General features: G+C 40.8%; 1 protein-coding gene across 3 annotated transcripts in view; it reads right to left on the bottom strand.

The window, feature by feature from the left end:
- Nucleotides 1-17264, bottom strand: part of hdac8 (histone deacetylase 8) — a 33269-nt gene that overhangs the window by 10428 nt on the left and 5577 nt on the right. The window contains exons 6-10 of one of the 3 annotated variants that reach the window (XM_040141497.1): nucleotides 17103-17180; nucleotides 16897-17005; nucleotides 15446-15618; nucleotides 14443-14537; nucleotides 1324-1429 (exon numbers count right to left, since the gene is read on the bottom strand). In XM_040141497.1, coding sequence (XP_039997431.1) covers nucleotides 1324-1429; nucleotides 14443-14537; nucleotides 15446-15618; nucleotides 16897-17005; nucleotides 17103-17180 — 561 coding nt within the window. Of the gene's footprint in view, nucleotides 1-1323; nucleotides 1430-14055; nucleotides 14106-14442; nucleotides 14538-15434; nucleotides 15619-16896; nucleotides 17006-17102; nucleotides 17181-17264 lie in introns of those variants that run through there. The other 2 variants (XR_005708558.1, XR_005708559.1) reach the window with 2 other exon arrangements.

The raw sequence follows: 17264 nt of genomic DNA, 5'->3' as shown, positions 1-17264 counted from the left end.
TGCTGAATGTGGGTAGAAGCTCTTAGACATTTAGAAAGTTCCCCTCTTTAAATCTGAAGGGGTTCGAGCAGGTGAGGTGAGTGAAAAAACAGTCCCTTGTTCCTCAACAACTACCGCGGTGGTGCTGTTGAGCGAGGCACTGATTCCCAGTTACTACCGAAGCAGGTGTTGCTGAAAAAAAACAAAACAGTGCCGAGTCAAAATTTCCTGGACGAAAAAAAAAAAAGAAAGATTAAAATAGTTTCCTCGAGACCTAAAACAGTGCTTTAAATTTAGAATAAATGGAGCTGAAAACAACTTTTATGCTCTGTTTGATGTTTTTCAAGACAAAGCCAGTTTTGACTTCTGTGGTTTGGAGGAAACAAAATCCATCTCTAGCGTTCAGCGGCGCTACGATGTAAAACTTTGAAAAAAATTCTCAGTTTATCTTACGCTTTTCACCATAAAACATGGTGACGTCACCAGATTTTTTTTTTTTTTCCCCTCTTAGTGTTTCTAGCAACTTTCAATCAATCAGTAACACACACTCTCATGCACACACAGTACGGAAGACTGCTATGTCAAATCTAACATTTCACTGGGGGAGGGAAGGGAAGGAGGATTTACTTTTGGTCTGTGGTTATGACTTTCTACACACCGGAACTTCGATATTTATGAAACATCAAATCGGATTTCTTTCTCTCTCAGAATCTTGGCTACACACAGTCTGATGTTTGGAAAACAAACTCGACTCATAGACAATACTCCTCGGGTTGTTTCTGCTGCGGGGAGTTCCTGACCTCACCTCCAATAATTCTCCCGCCGCTCAACTCTTCGCCTAAGTTTCACCCTGCAGGAGGATCTCCCCCGGGTGCTGCGGGCTGTCAGCGCTGAGACCAAAGGCCCAGCTTTCGGGCTTCACCACATGGCTGCTGACACACTCACACTCACAGATTCATAAACAAACATAAAGGAATATCTAGAGAGAGAAAGATGGAAAAATTAAAACACATGTATCGAGACCCGGACACGGACCGAGGAGGTTGTGGGCAAAAGAGCGGGGCTGAGAGTATATTCACCCACACAAAAGGATGTTAAGAGAACAAGTCGTACTTTCATCCCACTCAGAGGCGTATAGAAACAAGAACAGAACACGAAACCACACATGAAAAGAGCCGTGCAGAGACTAAAGGGCTTTAGGTGAGTGAGGGATCAGGGAGACGCACACAAACACATCTGTTTACCCACCATACCCTCGACCACACCACAGACACACCTGTGCATCCAACCAAACACAGGCACATCACACACATCGCACACGCCCACGCACACACACGCACACACCTTTGATGGTGCTGATGACCTGGTCCAGGTGTTTGGTGTCGTTGCGGTCTGGTCGACAGCTGGGACTGATCTCCAGAGAGTAGTCGGGTCCGTATTCTGTAAAAAACTGAAACAGAGACACACACACACACACACACACACACACACACACACACACGCACACACACGCACACACACACACAAACAGATCATGTCACAACAATGATTATGATAAATCTAGATTTAATGATTTTAAAAGGATGTTTCTTTTCTCCTTTTCTTATCCACAGTCAAACTCTCATCCCTCACATCTGCACACTTGCTGCAGCAGAGTGCCAAAGTACACTTTCTCCTCGTTGTCTCTCTTTTTTTTTTTTTAAAGAAAGCAGCTGCTTTCCTGGAAAATTTTGGGCTCCATTTGGACTTTGAAGAATTGGACTGTGAACTGTTGATTAATTTTTTACACAGGTTTTGAGGGATCATTTCTTGAAAAAAAAGGAAAAAGAAAGGGATCTACATCCAAAACAGTTAAAAGTTTCCTCAACCACAATGTCCACTTTTTATTGTTTCTCTTCCCTTTTATAGATTTATTTACCCACATTGTGCATTATAGAAATTAAGTTATCAAATATTAGGAGTGGAAGTAGTTGTAAAAGTATTTTAACTGAAATAGATTTGAAAAGTGGAAATAAAGACAAGATTAAGAGTCTACAGTCATGTTTGCATCACTTTTTCGCAGTGGTGCACTGAGCTAAATGCTAACTTCAGCATGCTAACATGCTCACAATGAAGCACCATCTCAAGAGCCAGAAAAAAAAAAAAAAAAACTCAATAGGACACATTGTTCCTTATATTTTCTGAACTCAGTGTGTTCTGTGGAAGTTTCATTAAGTAAAACAAATGTATGGCAAGTATGGTTCACGCACAGAAAGAAAATGTAATGCAGAACATAGAGGAGGAACCACAAATCAGTCAAACTTTCAGTAAGACAGCCTGGGCCTCACCAGCCCGAACAAAATAGAGTCCGAGATGACGATCAGCAAATACCAAAGGCTCCTGGCATTTTATGCGGAGTCGGACCGACTCCATGAAAGCAAAGCCGGCCAACATAAAAAAAAGAAAAACAGGTGGAAATCCAGGGAGTGGGTTCAACCAGAAGTTAAAACCAGAGCACGGCAGTTGAAAAAAAATGCATTTCCAGGGAATTTGTCGGGCCGTGACTCAGTGCCATGAGAGCAAAACAAACTCAAGAGGCCAGGTTTGACCACAAGTGCGTCAGCCCATCTGCAGCGACTGTTGTGAAAGCCTTGGACTCTGAAGACTCAGCATAACACACAGAGCAAGCCAAGGTGACTGAGGCCTAAAGCAAAAGCACCATATTCTTCCATACATACCACTTCTATAAAAAACTCTTCTTTAAAAAGAGATGCTCAGTATTTGTCCGTTCAAAATCGCCTGCTCTGAAATTGCATTTAAAAACTGAGCACGAACGTTCATTCTTGATCTTGGTGATCAGAAGTTAGACAAAGAATTTTTTACTCAAGTTCCTGAGCTGTTAACTGCATGTCAGAGTCTTTCTCTGCAGAGGGAGTTGGCCATCTTTGAACTGACATGTGGGTTTCTTCCCCGTATATGACTGCATATGATAAAACCTTCAATCATGTGATGACAGCTGAGCACACTCCATCTTTTGAAGAAAACTATGAGATATGGCTGAACGCCCTGAAAAAAAAAGCTAGCGAGTGGACCTCGAGTCAAGAATTTTTTTTCCTTTAGTGTATTACCAAGTATAAAATAAAACAGTAAGGTATGTTTGGAAATATGTTTACCATCTTGGAATTTTTGGAAGGTGCGCTTTTTTCCATTTGTGACCTAAGGCTAACTGTTTCCCCCAGTTTCCAGTATTTGTGCTAAGCTAGGCTAAAACCACAAAACTGGCTCATGATTAATGTTTTTTTTTTTTTTTTCCAGTTTCTCTAAAATGAATATCCAAGAGAAGCAAACAAATCTACCACTATTCTCGCTTGTCACTGTGGGTGTGTGTGTGTCAATGCTTGCGCGCTATCAAATAGCTTGCTTTTTAGTTTAGATTTTCTAAATAAACAACCTACAACTTTCTCCAACAATTTACTTGGCTTTGTGTCAAGAAGCACTTTGTTTCGCTTTGTACCTTTAATCTTAAGGTAAAGGACATAAAAAGAGAGGGATCCAAGAGACAGACCTCCACAGACATGAACCCACAGCAGGTAAAGACTAAACTTCCCGTCCCACCGCTGCATCGCTATTTCTTTGCCTGTTATAAAAGTAAATCACTGCGGAGCTTCCACGTGAATTTCACCGTAACTTGCTTCGCAAGTTAAACTGCTTCTACTTTGGATAACTCCCCTTATTCCGTATTACTGATCAGTCCCGCGTCACCTGCTATACCACAATGCGTTACAATGCTTTTGTTTGTTTGCATCATTGGTTTGTATGTCTAACTTCAATCTTTACGTAATTGTGATTTCTAATCTTGTTTTTGTATTTGAATAAAAAATGATTTTTAAAAAAGCCTCAGCATGCCTTGCAAAGTGAATCACATGCATCCCATAAAAGATTAATATGGGAAAACTATGATTTCAGCGGGTATTCACCATCTGAGGCTGTTGGATGCTGTTCAGATTGTAAATCCGCCCTCCCGAATTAGTAAACTAAAATGACCTGAAGCGAGTATTTCCATCATCGATTTATAGGTCCTTTTTTTTTTTTTTTTCATTTAATCGTTTAGTCTTCAAAGTGTGACCACCAGCGCAAAACCCAAAAAGATTTAGAAGGAAATGGAGAAAAAGCACTGACTTACCGATGAATCAACTATTGGTTTCACCACTTAAACTGGTATTGATCTAGTCATCTAGCTCTGAGTAATGATGGCAAACCACACAAGAGTGCCCCCCCCCCCAAAATGTCAGACTGCTTCTTTAAGTTGGGGAAGTGATTCAGTTAACATGCCGCAATGATTTCTGCACTGATGCCACGGTCTTTTTAAAGACGGAGTTATCTTGTTTTGGATTTAAACTCTTTAGTGGATTAGATGAGTGTCGTTAGAGAAGCCCTCAGAAGGTCTGTTGGCAAAACACACACACACACACACACACACACACACACACACACACACACTGACACACACAGACACACACAGGCCTGAGCAGATGTACTCACATAGCTGAGCCGAGCCAACGTGCAGTAGGAATATACTTTTGTTTACTTGAAAGACAAAAGCCACTCTGTCTTTGTTTATAGCCATGGCTGTACGGGTTTTTGAGTCAGAGAGAGGGAATTTTATGGAGGAGTGCGGTGCAGAGGTGTCCTGGGCTGATGCTCGGGATCAGTATCAGCTCCGGCGCTAATAATCGCACGCAAAGCAGCGTAGATAGCACTCAGCTAGCAGCTTCTCGTTTTCAGCCAGCGCTGAGCGTCGCTTTCGCCGGATAAAATGACAAAACGTCACCTGCGGTGCGCCGCATCAGCTGTCACTAATTATCATTAACTCTGTCAGTAACTTGATGACAGGCCTGAATAAAACCTGGCTGTGGTCGGTTTGTGTGCTCTCTGCAGGCCTCTCTCTTGTCCAAGATAGTTTGCAAGGAAAGAGCCTCCGTTATGTAACACCACTTTAAAACCACAAATGAAGTCAGTGTTTAGTGTTTAGTTCCAAAAAATCCAAAAGAGTGATTTCATTCAGATCATATCAATAATTTAAGCTTATAAACTTTATATTTTTGAACCATGACCTCCAGTGATTGGATCAAGAAGCTCATAAAAGAATAAGGTGTGTGAGACATAGCAGTTTACAGCTGTGTTATTTCAATACATAGGCTATTTAATCAACATTTAAGTAACCTAAATATAGGTATCACATCTGTATCGGCACATACCCAATATTAGAGGATGCATGGGTATTTGCATACAAAGGTAAGGGCCTGCTTTAAGGTGTGTGTGTGTGTGTGTGTGTGTGTGTGTGTGTGTGTGTGTGTGTGTGTCTGTCTGTCTGTTTCCAATTAACTCCGATGCGTTTCTGTGTTTTACCTCCGGTCTCAACTGAGCTCAACATGAGGGTAGTTACTTGACACGCACGCACGCACGCACGCACACACACATGCACACATACACACGCGCGCGCACACATGCACATGCACACACACGCACACCCGCAATGTATTCCCATGAACCCAGTGCTCTGTCTCCTGCTGTCCTGCAACACACAGACACACACACAGACACACACACAGACACACACACACACACACACACACACACACACACACACAAAGACACACACATATACACAAATCATACACACAGTCTCCTGCTGCCTGCCTGTTTGGCTTGGATGACCGTGGGGAGAAGAGAGAGGGATGAAGCGAGGAAAAGAGAGGTGCAGACACTCACTCAAAGAAACACTCATTTTCCTATGATATCTCTATATCATTTTTATATTATTCCTAATGATTTATAGACTACAGAAAGCTGTGGAGTGAGAGAAGAAGAAGAGAAGCGCTGCTCTGAAGCGAGCACGTGAGCTACAGAAAACGGTGCCTGATAAATGAGGGACTTCAGTGCATGGTCCAGTGACGCAGCACATCTACATCACCTGGACAAGGTCAGGAGACAGAAAATACCCACTGGCTGGCTCCAGAGTCTCTGGCAGAGACACACGGGGAGATAAATAACAAAAGGTCCCTACTTATTTACCATGGTCCTTAACGTGTCCCCTCTGCCCATCACTCACTCTACGCATGAGCTTGCTTGTGGGAGAAGCCCTGGCTGCGTTTGCATGTATGTGTGCACTAAATACAAATCTGTGCTAATTGTTTTATAGCTTAGGTTTAAAAAGCAGAAGTAAAAATAAACTCCATCAGTATAGATGCTCATCGTTATTTGAGTGCATGTTTATAAGCGCATTGTTTTGCACTGTCTGTACAGTTTTACCTTGATGTCTATTCAAAAACTCCCCTGGCTCACAAAACTATGCCCAATTCTTGTCTATTCTAGTACTGTACTCTATTTATCTAGTCTTGAAATAATGGGAAAAATGGCATCAGTACAAGTTAATAATGCTACAGTAGTACTACTTGTACTTGTATAGCCAATAGTAAAAACAGCAGCAGTTTTAGCAGTTACTGTATTAACAGCAGTTGTAGCTATAATAACATTATAATACTAGTATGCACTGGTTAATATTATAACGCACAGTATAGTACTAGTGACAGCCATAGTAAAAATTGTTATGGTAGTTGTACTTATAGTAGTAAACAGAAGCTCTAGTAGCAGTATTAGTGGCAACAGTGGTAACTATAATAGTAATATTAATAGTAGTAGTAACATAAGTCATCAACTCATAGCCGTAGCAGTAATAGTAGTAGTTTTAGCTCCAGTAATAGTAGTACTAGTAATACTGGTAGTAGTAATAGTGGTAGTATTTGTAGTATTAGCCATAATATACTGCATGTCTTTCCATTCTTGTTGGGTACATGTGCATTTTTATATATGTACACACATACTTGTGTGTGAGTTAAAAGACCAAACATGTACATTTGTGAGAAACTTAAGAGTGTGTGTTCATGTGCATGCATCCATCTGTGGACAGTAATGTGTGGGCGTGTGTGTGTGTGTTTGTTTTTACGGCGATCAGCAGGATCTCCAGCTACGAAGGATCCCGAGACGCACAGCGGAGGGGAAAACGTCTCGGGAAAACAAACGGCCTCTGTCTGCTATCAAGCTGCTATCTAATAAATGTTTTCAACGAGGAAACAAAAGAAGAAAAAAAACTGCCCCAATGCCCAAACCGCAGTCACACAGCGCACGTACACCTCTCCCTCTGTCTGCATCTGGACTGCCTCACCCTCCGCAGCTTTTCATCAGTCCCTCTTGTCTCTCATCTCTGTCAGTTTTCCTTTTAAGGCATTGTGCCCCACCACTAGTATCAGTATGTTTTTGAAATGTTGGAAAAGCTGAAAATAAACCAAGATTCAAGCTGTGCACACGCACTTTTGCACCACGGTGAGTATCACATAAGTTTTCCCTGGGTCTCTAAAGAATTATTACTGTTTAAACTTTGTAGGCTGGTGTTAATGTGAAGTAAGTTTGCTAAGTTAAATCATGACAATGGTTTTCTTGCTGATTTATATGAAAAAAAAAAAAAAAAGTCCCATTGATAAAGTAACTTGTAGCACGACTACAAGTAGCTGTTATACAGGTGGTTCGTTTTTAAGGTTTCGCTGCAGTGATACATTGTGTGTGTGAGGCTCTGCCACACTTTTGATTACTTACTCTAGCCCAGTGGTTCCCGACCTTTTCTAAATGACCGACCCCCGCTGCTGTATCAGATGAACTAAAAGCTATGTATTCTAGCAGTTTATCCGTTACTTTCAGCTCGTTAGCACACAAACATTATAAATGTCTGCAGACACAGCACAATACATCCCAACATCACCAAATAAAAGTTGAGCTTTGAGGATTTGAAAAGCAAAAAGAAAAAAAACACCTTTCATAAAATTTGGAGCCTCTATCAATTCAGAACATGTCAATGACTGAACCCTTTCAAGCTCCTCACTTGCATCTTCCGAAAACAAAAAGTAATATATTCCATCTCGCAATTACAAATGCATTAAAATCTGTGAATATTGAGTAAACATGCATTTCATTCACATATGCATTGGTTTCTACATGTGTGTAAGTAGATTCTGTCTTCTTCTCAGTTATAACTGAGAATTGAAAATAATTAATAGGTAAAAAAAAAAATTTTTTTTTTTTTTTTTTGGTTAAAGGCCAGTGGGTATATAAAAAAAACATATTGCCTAATAGGAAAATTAAAATAAAGATAACAAAGGGAATGATGATTCAATCTTCTAGGATCAGACCTGTCCATGAACTTGAAACACAAACATATTAAAAGATAACTGCAACACAGACACGACTCCCTGAGGGGAAACAGAACAGGAAACTAACTCTTTCAGCTCATTGTTCGTACGGCCCAACAGTCACCAACCACTTTCCCTCACATAATAATCCGTCAAATATACTACGGCAGCAGAATTTTTGAATTGAAGGGAATGAGAGTAATGTAATAATCAGCTTCTTCACAGCCCGTTTTGCTGTTACATTTTTTTTTTTTTTTTTTTTTTTTTTTTAAACAGACAAATTTCCCCAGGCCTTAACACACACACACACACACACACACACACACACACGGACAGCTCCGGTGATGTTTCCGGTGATTGAACCCGTGACTCTGGGAGCCGACAACATTCCTGACGGCAGCGAGGGGCAGGACAGGAAGTGGCTGCAGACAGGAAAAGAGGAAGTAAAGAGGCGGGACGCTTCCCCGCTGCCAATCTGGGACCAGAGACGTCCTCCCTTCCTGTGTTGCTCTGAGACAGACACACATTTGTATTTACTTCTGTTGGGCTAACACAACAAAAGGGAAATTTAAGCAAGCCATTGGTCAATGCAGCTGATCAGTTCTTGCGTTCTACCTGTTCCGTGAAGTTGTTTAATATCTATCTATAATAATCAGTGTTTGTACAGTAACAGAGGTGCAGAGGAGAGCATGCTTATGGAACTTTGAATCACTGTCCACATCTCTGATTTTTTTCAGATTCAAAGAGAGAAAAAAGGTGAAAATATAACAGCAATTTAGTCCGATAATCAGGCTAGCGATACGACAAAAGGCCAGAAAAAATGATGCAAGCCAAAAATAAGTAAGCACCTAATTGATTAAAAACTGGAAAGGCAGGAAAGATCCAAAACTAGCTGCAATTTTTATGCAAAAAGATTGCACTGCCTGTTGTATGCAGCAAGAGAAACAATTCACTAACTGGCAGTTTGGGGATAGTTGAATATGAATATAAATGTGATAACTAATTAAATGATTATGGACCCAAGACCTTGCACTCTTAGTGTCATAGGTCTGAAACCTACAAATGAGCTCAGTCAAATGTCACAGGCCTTTCTCTCTGTCCTAATTTTCTGTCATTCGTTGCTGTCTACTATCCAGAAAAGCAAATAAGTAAATACTTTAAATATTAAAAAGAGAAACAAAAACAGCCTCGCTTAGCTATTTAACCATTCTGCGGTCAAAGGAGCAGAGTGTTTGCAGATGCATCACAAATCTGTTAGCTGCCCCCTCTGGTTTGGTTTTATTTTGTTTATCCTTCATAAAGACATTCAAATAATGGTTTGGCCGGTTTTTATTTTCTTTTATTTCCGTTTGACAGTTGGCCTAACCTCAGCGCTGCTGGATACAAAAGACAAAGTTCTCATTGATAAGCTATACGTTACCCAGAAACCTGTTCTCTGCTTCCTTATACAGGACTGCAAGGCATCTCTTCACAGGAATGTGTTTTGGATCTATTACTGTTTACTATTAAAGTTGCCGATCTAGGAAATGAAGCCTTTTGGACTGCTGAAATCACTTGATCTCACCCTGGATGAAGGTTGGTCTTAATAGCATTTTATCCAGTGTCCATTTTTAAAATTCCTAATCAGATTTATTATTATAAGTTTCAGCTTTAAAAAAAATTAAAGTTAAAAGAGTTGTAAAAGTTATTATATAAAGAGCTAAAAATCAAAGACTCACATTCAAAGAACTAAACTCCAGTTTTTCCTCCCCAAAAAGATGAGATAAAACAGTTAATAAGGAATCCTTAAGGAATCATTGTATTTTACCAATCTGGCGCCAGATTAAGTTGTTTTGAGCCCTAACCCTACTCGGCAAATCAGGCAAATCCAGGTGCCAGTTTCCATTTACACACAGACAGTGGAGGCAGGAAACAGAAGAGCGACAGAAAGAGAGGAAGGTACAGCATGTGACAAACGGATATGAGCTGGATTTGCACCAGCAATGTTGTGAGTACATGGTATGCGTGTTTTCCCACTGAGGCAGCAGGGCGGCCGCAGGAAGTTTGGATCTGTGTTTTGTTTTTATCAAACCACAGCGTGGCTGGGAGGAACTCCGCTGCTGGGAAATGACCGAAAACGGAATTAGAGAGGAGGAGGGGTTTGGGCTGGCGCAGGTTGAATTGTTAAAGAAAGGCAGATGGACAGCTCTGACTGTTTACCAAAAACACTGCTATTAAACATCAACTGTTTATCATCTATACTAGCTTATATTATGTTAAAAGTGTAGGATAAAAAGTCACAAATTCTGACAAGCCCCCGCCATTAAGCTTGGTCTGAAAAGATGCAAAAAGGACAGAAAAAAAACTAATAACTGGGGATAAAGCGTTTAGAATATTATCTCATTTAGATGTCAGCATTTTAACATGCTTATATTTATACTGTTGGTTCATCAACATGTACTGTTAGCAAGTTGGCACGCTAACCTTTAGGATGTAATGATTACAATGTTAGCTCATTAATATGTCCTGTTAGCATGTTAACAAGCGAACTTTTAGCACGTAACATTTATTGTTAGTTTGTAAAAAGGGCAGTAAAATAATATTGCTATCCAAACCATCACTAATAATCATGACCAAAATTGGTTTATTGATAAGTAGTTTTTGTTAACATGCTAACATTTAGGATGTGATATTTGGAATGTTAGCTTATGCAGCTTAGTTTATGTAGGCATGTGAACAATTAGCAATTGTACATGCCAAAACTTGATTTAAAACCTCCGTCATATTATCTCATTAACATGGGTATGTTAGCATTTTAACATGCTAATGTATAGGATGTAATGTTTTGAAAGTTAGTTCATTAACATACGTGCAGTTAGCATGTTGACACGCTATCATTTCAGGTGTAATGAATAGAATGTTAGCTCATTCATATATGTCCTCTTAGGATATTAACAAGCCAACTTTTAGCATGTAGCATTTAGCCTGTTACCTGGTTCGCTTGCAAGCTATCCCCGCACAGCTGTTGCGTGACCAAAATTTTGAATAAAGTGAGTTTTTCTGAGTAAGAATTCCAGAATGGGTCGATCTATCTAGGTGTCAAATGTGCCAAAATGATTACATTAATCCAAAAGCGAACAACAAATATGGTCCGCTAGCTTGGATGCCAGAGACACATTACTTTCTAATCCTTAAGTAACAGATGACATTTGGTGGGCAATTTTATCAAAACCGTATTACATTATCATGTTTTTTGTGCAACTCAGAGCAGGATTCAAAAATGTATTACCAATACTGTCACGCTAAGATATCCCTCTCCTGTCTAACGTAACATTACCTTTAAGGCAAGATGACAAGCCCGTTAAAAAATATTTCTTGACATTTGAGGAGAGGTAATGAAACAAAAAGCCTAATTTGCAAAATTCTCTATGCTACCAGCTGTTGAATTTGAAGGTCAAAGCACGGCATGTGGACATGAATCGTTACAAATAAAAGTTCCTGGTAAATCAATTTCACGAGTAAGACGAATGACTTTTTCTTCAAAAACAAAGTAGGTTATAAAGACAATCCCCATGCCTGTCGAATGTCTGCAGCTATTCTTAGTAGACATACTGTTGCACTCCGGTTCACATGCAGATTGGCTCCGCCGTTATCACACAATGGGGGGGTCAGACATGTATCAGCTAACCACTAACAGACAATACAAGTCAACGGAGAGGGTTAATGACTTTCTACCTGGCAGCTCGATTCCCTGTTAAAACTACAAAAGGCACTTTTACTTGTGTTTTTATAAGATATTGCAGTATAGAAAGTGTGATAGAAGCAGAGCCATTGTGTGGGTTATCTGCAGTGTAATATTTTGTCTGGTAATCAGTGAATATTACAGCACTATTGTTGATGTGACTGGCCAACTCTGACTGATGATTATGTTTTTAAGACTACTATTTTTAGCCATTTTGCCAAGTACATGCCAAAAAACTGTACACTCACTCTTGGATACTGAGAAAGAAAGATTTCATTAAAAATAAACTCTTTTAACAAAATGTTTTGAACAAAAATTAAACCAAAACAACTTTGTTTGGATTGAAATCAGTGAAACCTGAGCAGATAAAACAAACTAAAACTGTCTGAAGTGGCTGTTTTTGGATGTTCAACTGGGCGAATCATCATTTATTATTTCATTTTGACAGACGTTTGTCAGTTAAGGACACACTTGAAACACAGCAGCACAGTGAAAACAAATACAAATTTATTTTACATCTACTTGAGTCTTTTTCAGTAATGAAAACACTTCACTTATACAACTTCCTAACTGATGGTTCGGCAGTTATTTCCTCCACTTTAACAGTAATTTATCATACAACTGGAATACAAAAAAAAAAAAAAAAAAGTTATGAAACAGGCCAGCACATTATCTGACTGTAATGAATGTGTGTATTCATGTGGTTTGGTCTACAGTAGAGCACAAGGGTCGACACAAACACACACACACACACACACACACACACACACACACACACACACACACACACACACACAAACACACACACGGAGGGGTACAAAGGTAGTTTTTGTTCCCCATGTCGCTGGAACTTCAGCTTTGCTTGGTCATCATGGATAAATGCCCCTCTTATCGAGCACAACGGGCAAGGACAGAGCCATGAACACAAACACACACACAACACACATCTGTGCAAAGTTGTGTAGTGCTATGACTTTAGTAGTAAATTATCTTCGAAACAGATCTGTAAAACCTACTACATTGGAAAAAGAAGCCAATAAGCACTTCAGTATTCAAGTTAGGAAAAGCCAGTGAGGTGTTTGTTTCTTACATTTTTGATTTAAAGGAAAATGCGTGCATGTGTTTGTGTGTGTGTGTGTGTGTGTGTGTGTGTGTTTGTCCTCGTCTTCATCATCTGTGGCAGCTGCCCACACTGATAGCTGCTTTGTTTTCAGTGAGTGCTTCTTAATGAGGTCAAAGGCTATTTAGGGCCACTGGACGCTGACGAGGGGAAACAAGAGGTACCTTCATCACGATCACAGCGCACACACACACACACACACACACACACAGCTATTCATTACATTTGACCAAGACAAGGTCCAAAAATCAGTTGCTAGAGAAAGAGACTCTTTGTGTGTGAATGTGTGTGTGTGTGTGTGTGTGTGTGTGTGTGCGCGCGTGTGTGAGCGTGTGTGTGCGTGAGAATACAGGAGCAAGAGAGACAGTTAGGTCTACTGATTTCTATTTGGAGAGGGGATGAGTCTCTGTGATTTACGACTCGACATAATGAAAAAAAACGAGTGCAAGTGGTCACGTCTTTTCTTTCACAAACACAAATTACTGAGGCATTTTCCTTCCTTGCTAAATTAAATCCAGTAAGTGTTTTCAATCACGCCTCAGTAGGTACATTTGTTTACATCGACACTACGACCTAATTACGGTGGTAAACCAGATTAAGTTCCCAGTTAAAGTGTTTACATGGTGCACAGTGACCTGATTTTTGCAATTAACCAGAGGTCATCGGAGGGACTCTGCTGATGCCTACTAATTTGAATGTTGATGAGTGTATTTATGCAGCTCATTAGTTGTATCATGAGAGCCGCTGTGTTGCCCCATAAAAATGTTGGTTTTCTGGTGCATACACAAAGTTTACAAAAAAACACGAGACACCGCAAGCTACCACTCTTCACTGTATCCTGAGTCCGTGCTTCGCTCAGCTCCGTACTTAACGCGCCGACATGAAATCGATATCAATCCTCTTATCTCACTGTCGGAAAACAAATTAAACACATGCCCCAAAATGTATAATTAATAACCCCATTTAACGTGGGTTATAAAAAAAAATTAAGTTGACGAAATCTGTATTTCTACCTTTCCTTTAATAACGCCATACATGGTAAATAGAAATTCACCTGCCAGACCTGATGGAGAGAGAGGAGCCTGTGTTAGATGAGGCAGACAGAGAGGAATTGTCAGCATTACTAGCCTTCTCTTTTCAGATACACACAGTCTGGCTCACCTGGAGACAAACCCCTTTATTGAGAAGCAGGCGGCCATCTTTGATTAGTCGGAGTGACTCAGCAGACAGTGAACACAAGGGGGTGTGTTTGTGTTTTTTTATGTGTGTGTCTCTGTGGCTTTTTGTGTGACAGTGCAATGAATGAGCACATTTGTGCTCATGTGGGAATATGCAAATGTGTGTGTGACTATGGCCATAACAGAGACAGAATGTGTGTGTACGTGTGTGTGTTGTCATACCTCGTGGTCTGGTATCTCAGAGGAAAGGGTCTTTCCCAGCACTGCTGCCGTCAGGTAAGTCCAACAACGAGCCGTGTTAGCCAGGTTATAACCTCCTGGTGAGAGAGAGAGAGGGAGAAGGGAGGAAGGTTCAGAGAGGTCCATTATTATGTGGTTACATGCTGCATATACGTCTGACATTTATGGTTCCTGAAATCCAAACCTCATAAAGTTCATCCATCTGCGGCTAAATGCCTCTAAGTACGCAAGTGTCGGACAAGAGAGTTTATTTTAAATTTAACTGCGTGAAACTGTTTTATTTCAATAGATATAGTCACTTAGAAGGATTAATAAACAGGAGCACTGCAGGTCAAGATAAAGACATGGACTGAAAAAGAGAATATGCGGGGGGAAAAGAGCTGAAATAAAGGGAGAGACAAGTCAGACAGAAAAGTTATCAACTCCCTCTCACACACAAAAGACAAATAGAAAGAGTGAAGGATGAAGGGGATGGACTTGAGTAATATCAAGAGAATGACAAGAACCGAGAAAGAGAGGAGGATATAACGAAGAGAAAGTATGTGGGACAGAGAGGGAGGGAGAGAAAGGAAGAGAGGTGGGATTGTAGTTGAGTAAAATGGCTTCATTGTGTCGTATAATTAGCAGCTATCATCTGGCCAGGGGCTAAGGGGTCTGGAACAGAGCACGGTGTGTGTGCATGCGTGTGTGTACTGTATGTGTGTCTGTAAATGTGCACAAGTGAGTAAATCACTGAGACTCAAAGCAAATACAAACACATACAAAGGACATGGTACATTATATACCTTTCATTAGGAGTATTTTAGTACAACACATACACATGGTGCATGCATGTGTGAATCTCTCACACACACAAACACACACGCACACATGATTCACACATGCATGCACACCAACACATGGACACACATCTATGCATTCACACACAAAAACACAAACAAAACATAAGATCAGGTAGAATAATAAACACACACATGGGGCGTACCTCCTCCCAGCAGCAGTGTAGGTAGCTGCCACTGCAGGACGTACTGCAGACACTTGCCCACCCCCACTGGGGTCATGTTAAAGGAGCACATGGGGTCGCCCGCCATCGTGTCGGCACCCAGCTGCATCACCACCGCCTCCGGGTTAAACTGCGCCCGCACTTCCTGCATCACACTGCAAAACGAGACAGCGGCGCACGCTGATGCCGTTACCCACGGGCTGGACCAATCAAGAGTCAGTATGTTTTAAGTCAAAATCCTAGCATTCAAGTGGTTTTCCGAAAAACGACAAAATGCAGCATGCTATGAGATTATAATCAACATCTGAACAGCTATGGCTTCCGTCTGTGGTCAGCTCAACCAGTCCGACGTGATGGAACACTAGTCTATACCCTGTTCCACCAATCAGAAGTCACCTGGAGAGCCCTTCTCATCTCCGCTAGCAGTAAGCAGCAGATTTTGGATTATTGCATTACTTAAGTGCAGAAAGGAAACATACAATATGAAACGGGATCGTATCTACAGCATATGTCACGAGCAGCAGCTACCACGGCTGAAAGTTGAAGCCAATGCGCGAGCGTCATAAACTGCAGTTCCGGTAATAGACACTAGTTGGTGGCTCCAAAAAAATCCCTAGGTCTGGGAAAATTCGTGACTTCCCTCCAAAAGCACATCATTATTTATTTATTTATTTATTTTTAAATGTGAAAGTCAATAGAAGATTCTCTTCTTCTAATGTATTTCTTAGCGGTCATTTTGAAAATCATTTTCTTCAAACAAAACGATATCAAGCCTTAGAGGGGAGTATGCTGGTTTACGTGTTTGCACGATGGACAGGTGTCTCAGCCAATCACAGTCAGCTGAGATGATTTCTGCTCGCTTGCTCCGACTCGGTTCTACCCAGGGCTATTCTCTTTTTTGCGCAAGTGTGGATTTTGTGGCTTCAGCTGACACCAACATACCAGTGAAATAAACTCCATGTTTCAAAATCCTATGAAGTCACTCACTGTCACTGATTGCAAGATTTTGTGGTTTTTCTGGGTAACTGTAATTTCAAAAAAGAAAAAGTTTTTGAACACTGATTTCTACTTTTAATGGCAACAGGTTTACATTTTTGAGTGTAGGAGAGAATCCTTTAAAAAGTATAAGGCGTCACGTTGGAGGGAACTCCCCTGCTGAAGTGTCCTTGAGCAAAACCCTGAAACTGCACCAGCTCCAAGGCTAGTGCTCTGTAACTCAACCAGGCATTTGACTTCTGGGGGGGGGGGGGTTGTGTTCAGGAGAAGGGAGGAAAAATAGAATTTCTCCTCAGGGACCCTTGAGCAAAACATTTCTTAAAAGTTGCGTCTGAGCTGCACAGGGAATGCCTGATATTTTATGTGTGTGTGTGTGTGTGTGTGTGTGTGTGTGTGTGTGTGTGTGTGTGTGTGTGTGTGTGTGTGTCTGTGTGTACCTGGTAAAAATCTGGTAGTATCTGTCATCCTTGATGCCGTCCTCCAGCGGGACGTTCACGGCGTACCAACGGCCTTTACCCAGCCCCGTGTCACACAGGTCACCCGTACCTGAATGTACACACATTTATCTTACACACAACATCTCATCACAATATGGATTATCAAATTAAAGCATATCGTATCTTAAACATCTTCCAGGACTGACCTGGGAAGAATCCAGGGGAGAACTTATGCAGAGAGACGGTCATGACTTTGGATGTGAAGCTGAAGGCATCTTCCACACCTGCAGAGAGAGGAGGAGAAAAATTAAAAAAAATCAAAAAAAAAAAAAATCATAATGTCGTAATGAATCAAAAAAGAAAAAGTT

This window comes from Xiphias gladius, chromosome 12 (genome assembly GCF_016859285.1).
Source record: "Xiphias gladius isolate SHS-SW01 ecotype Sanya breed wild chromosome 12, ASM1685928v1, whole genome shotgun sequence".
Lineage (NCBI taxonomy): Eukaryota > Metazoa > Chordata > Actinopteri > Istiophoriformes > Xiphiidae > Xiphias > Xiphias gladius.
Note: the sequence above shows the minus strand (reverse complement) of the source record. Positions and strands in the feature narration are given on the sequence as shown.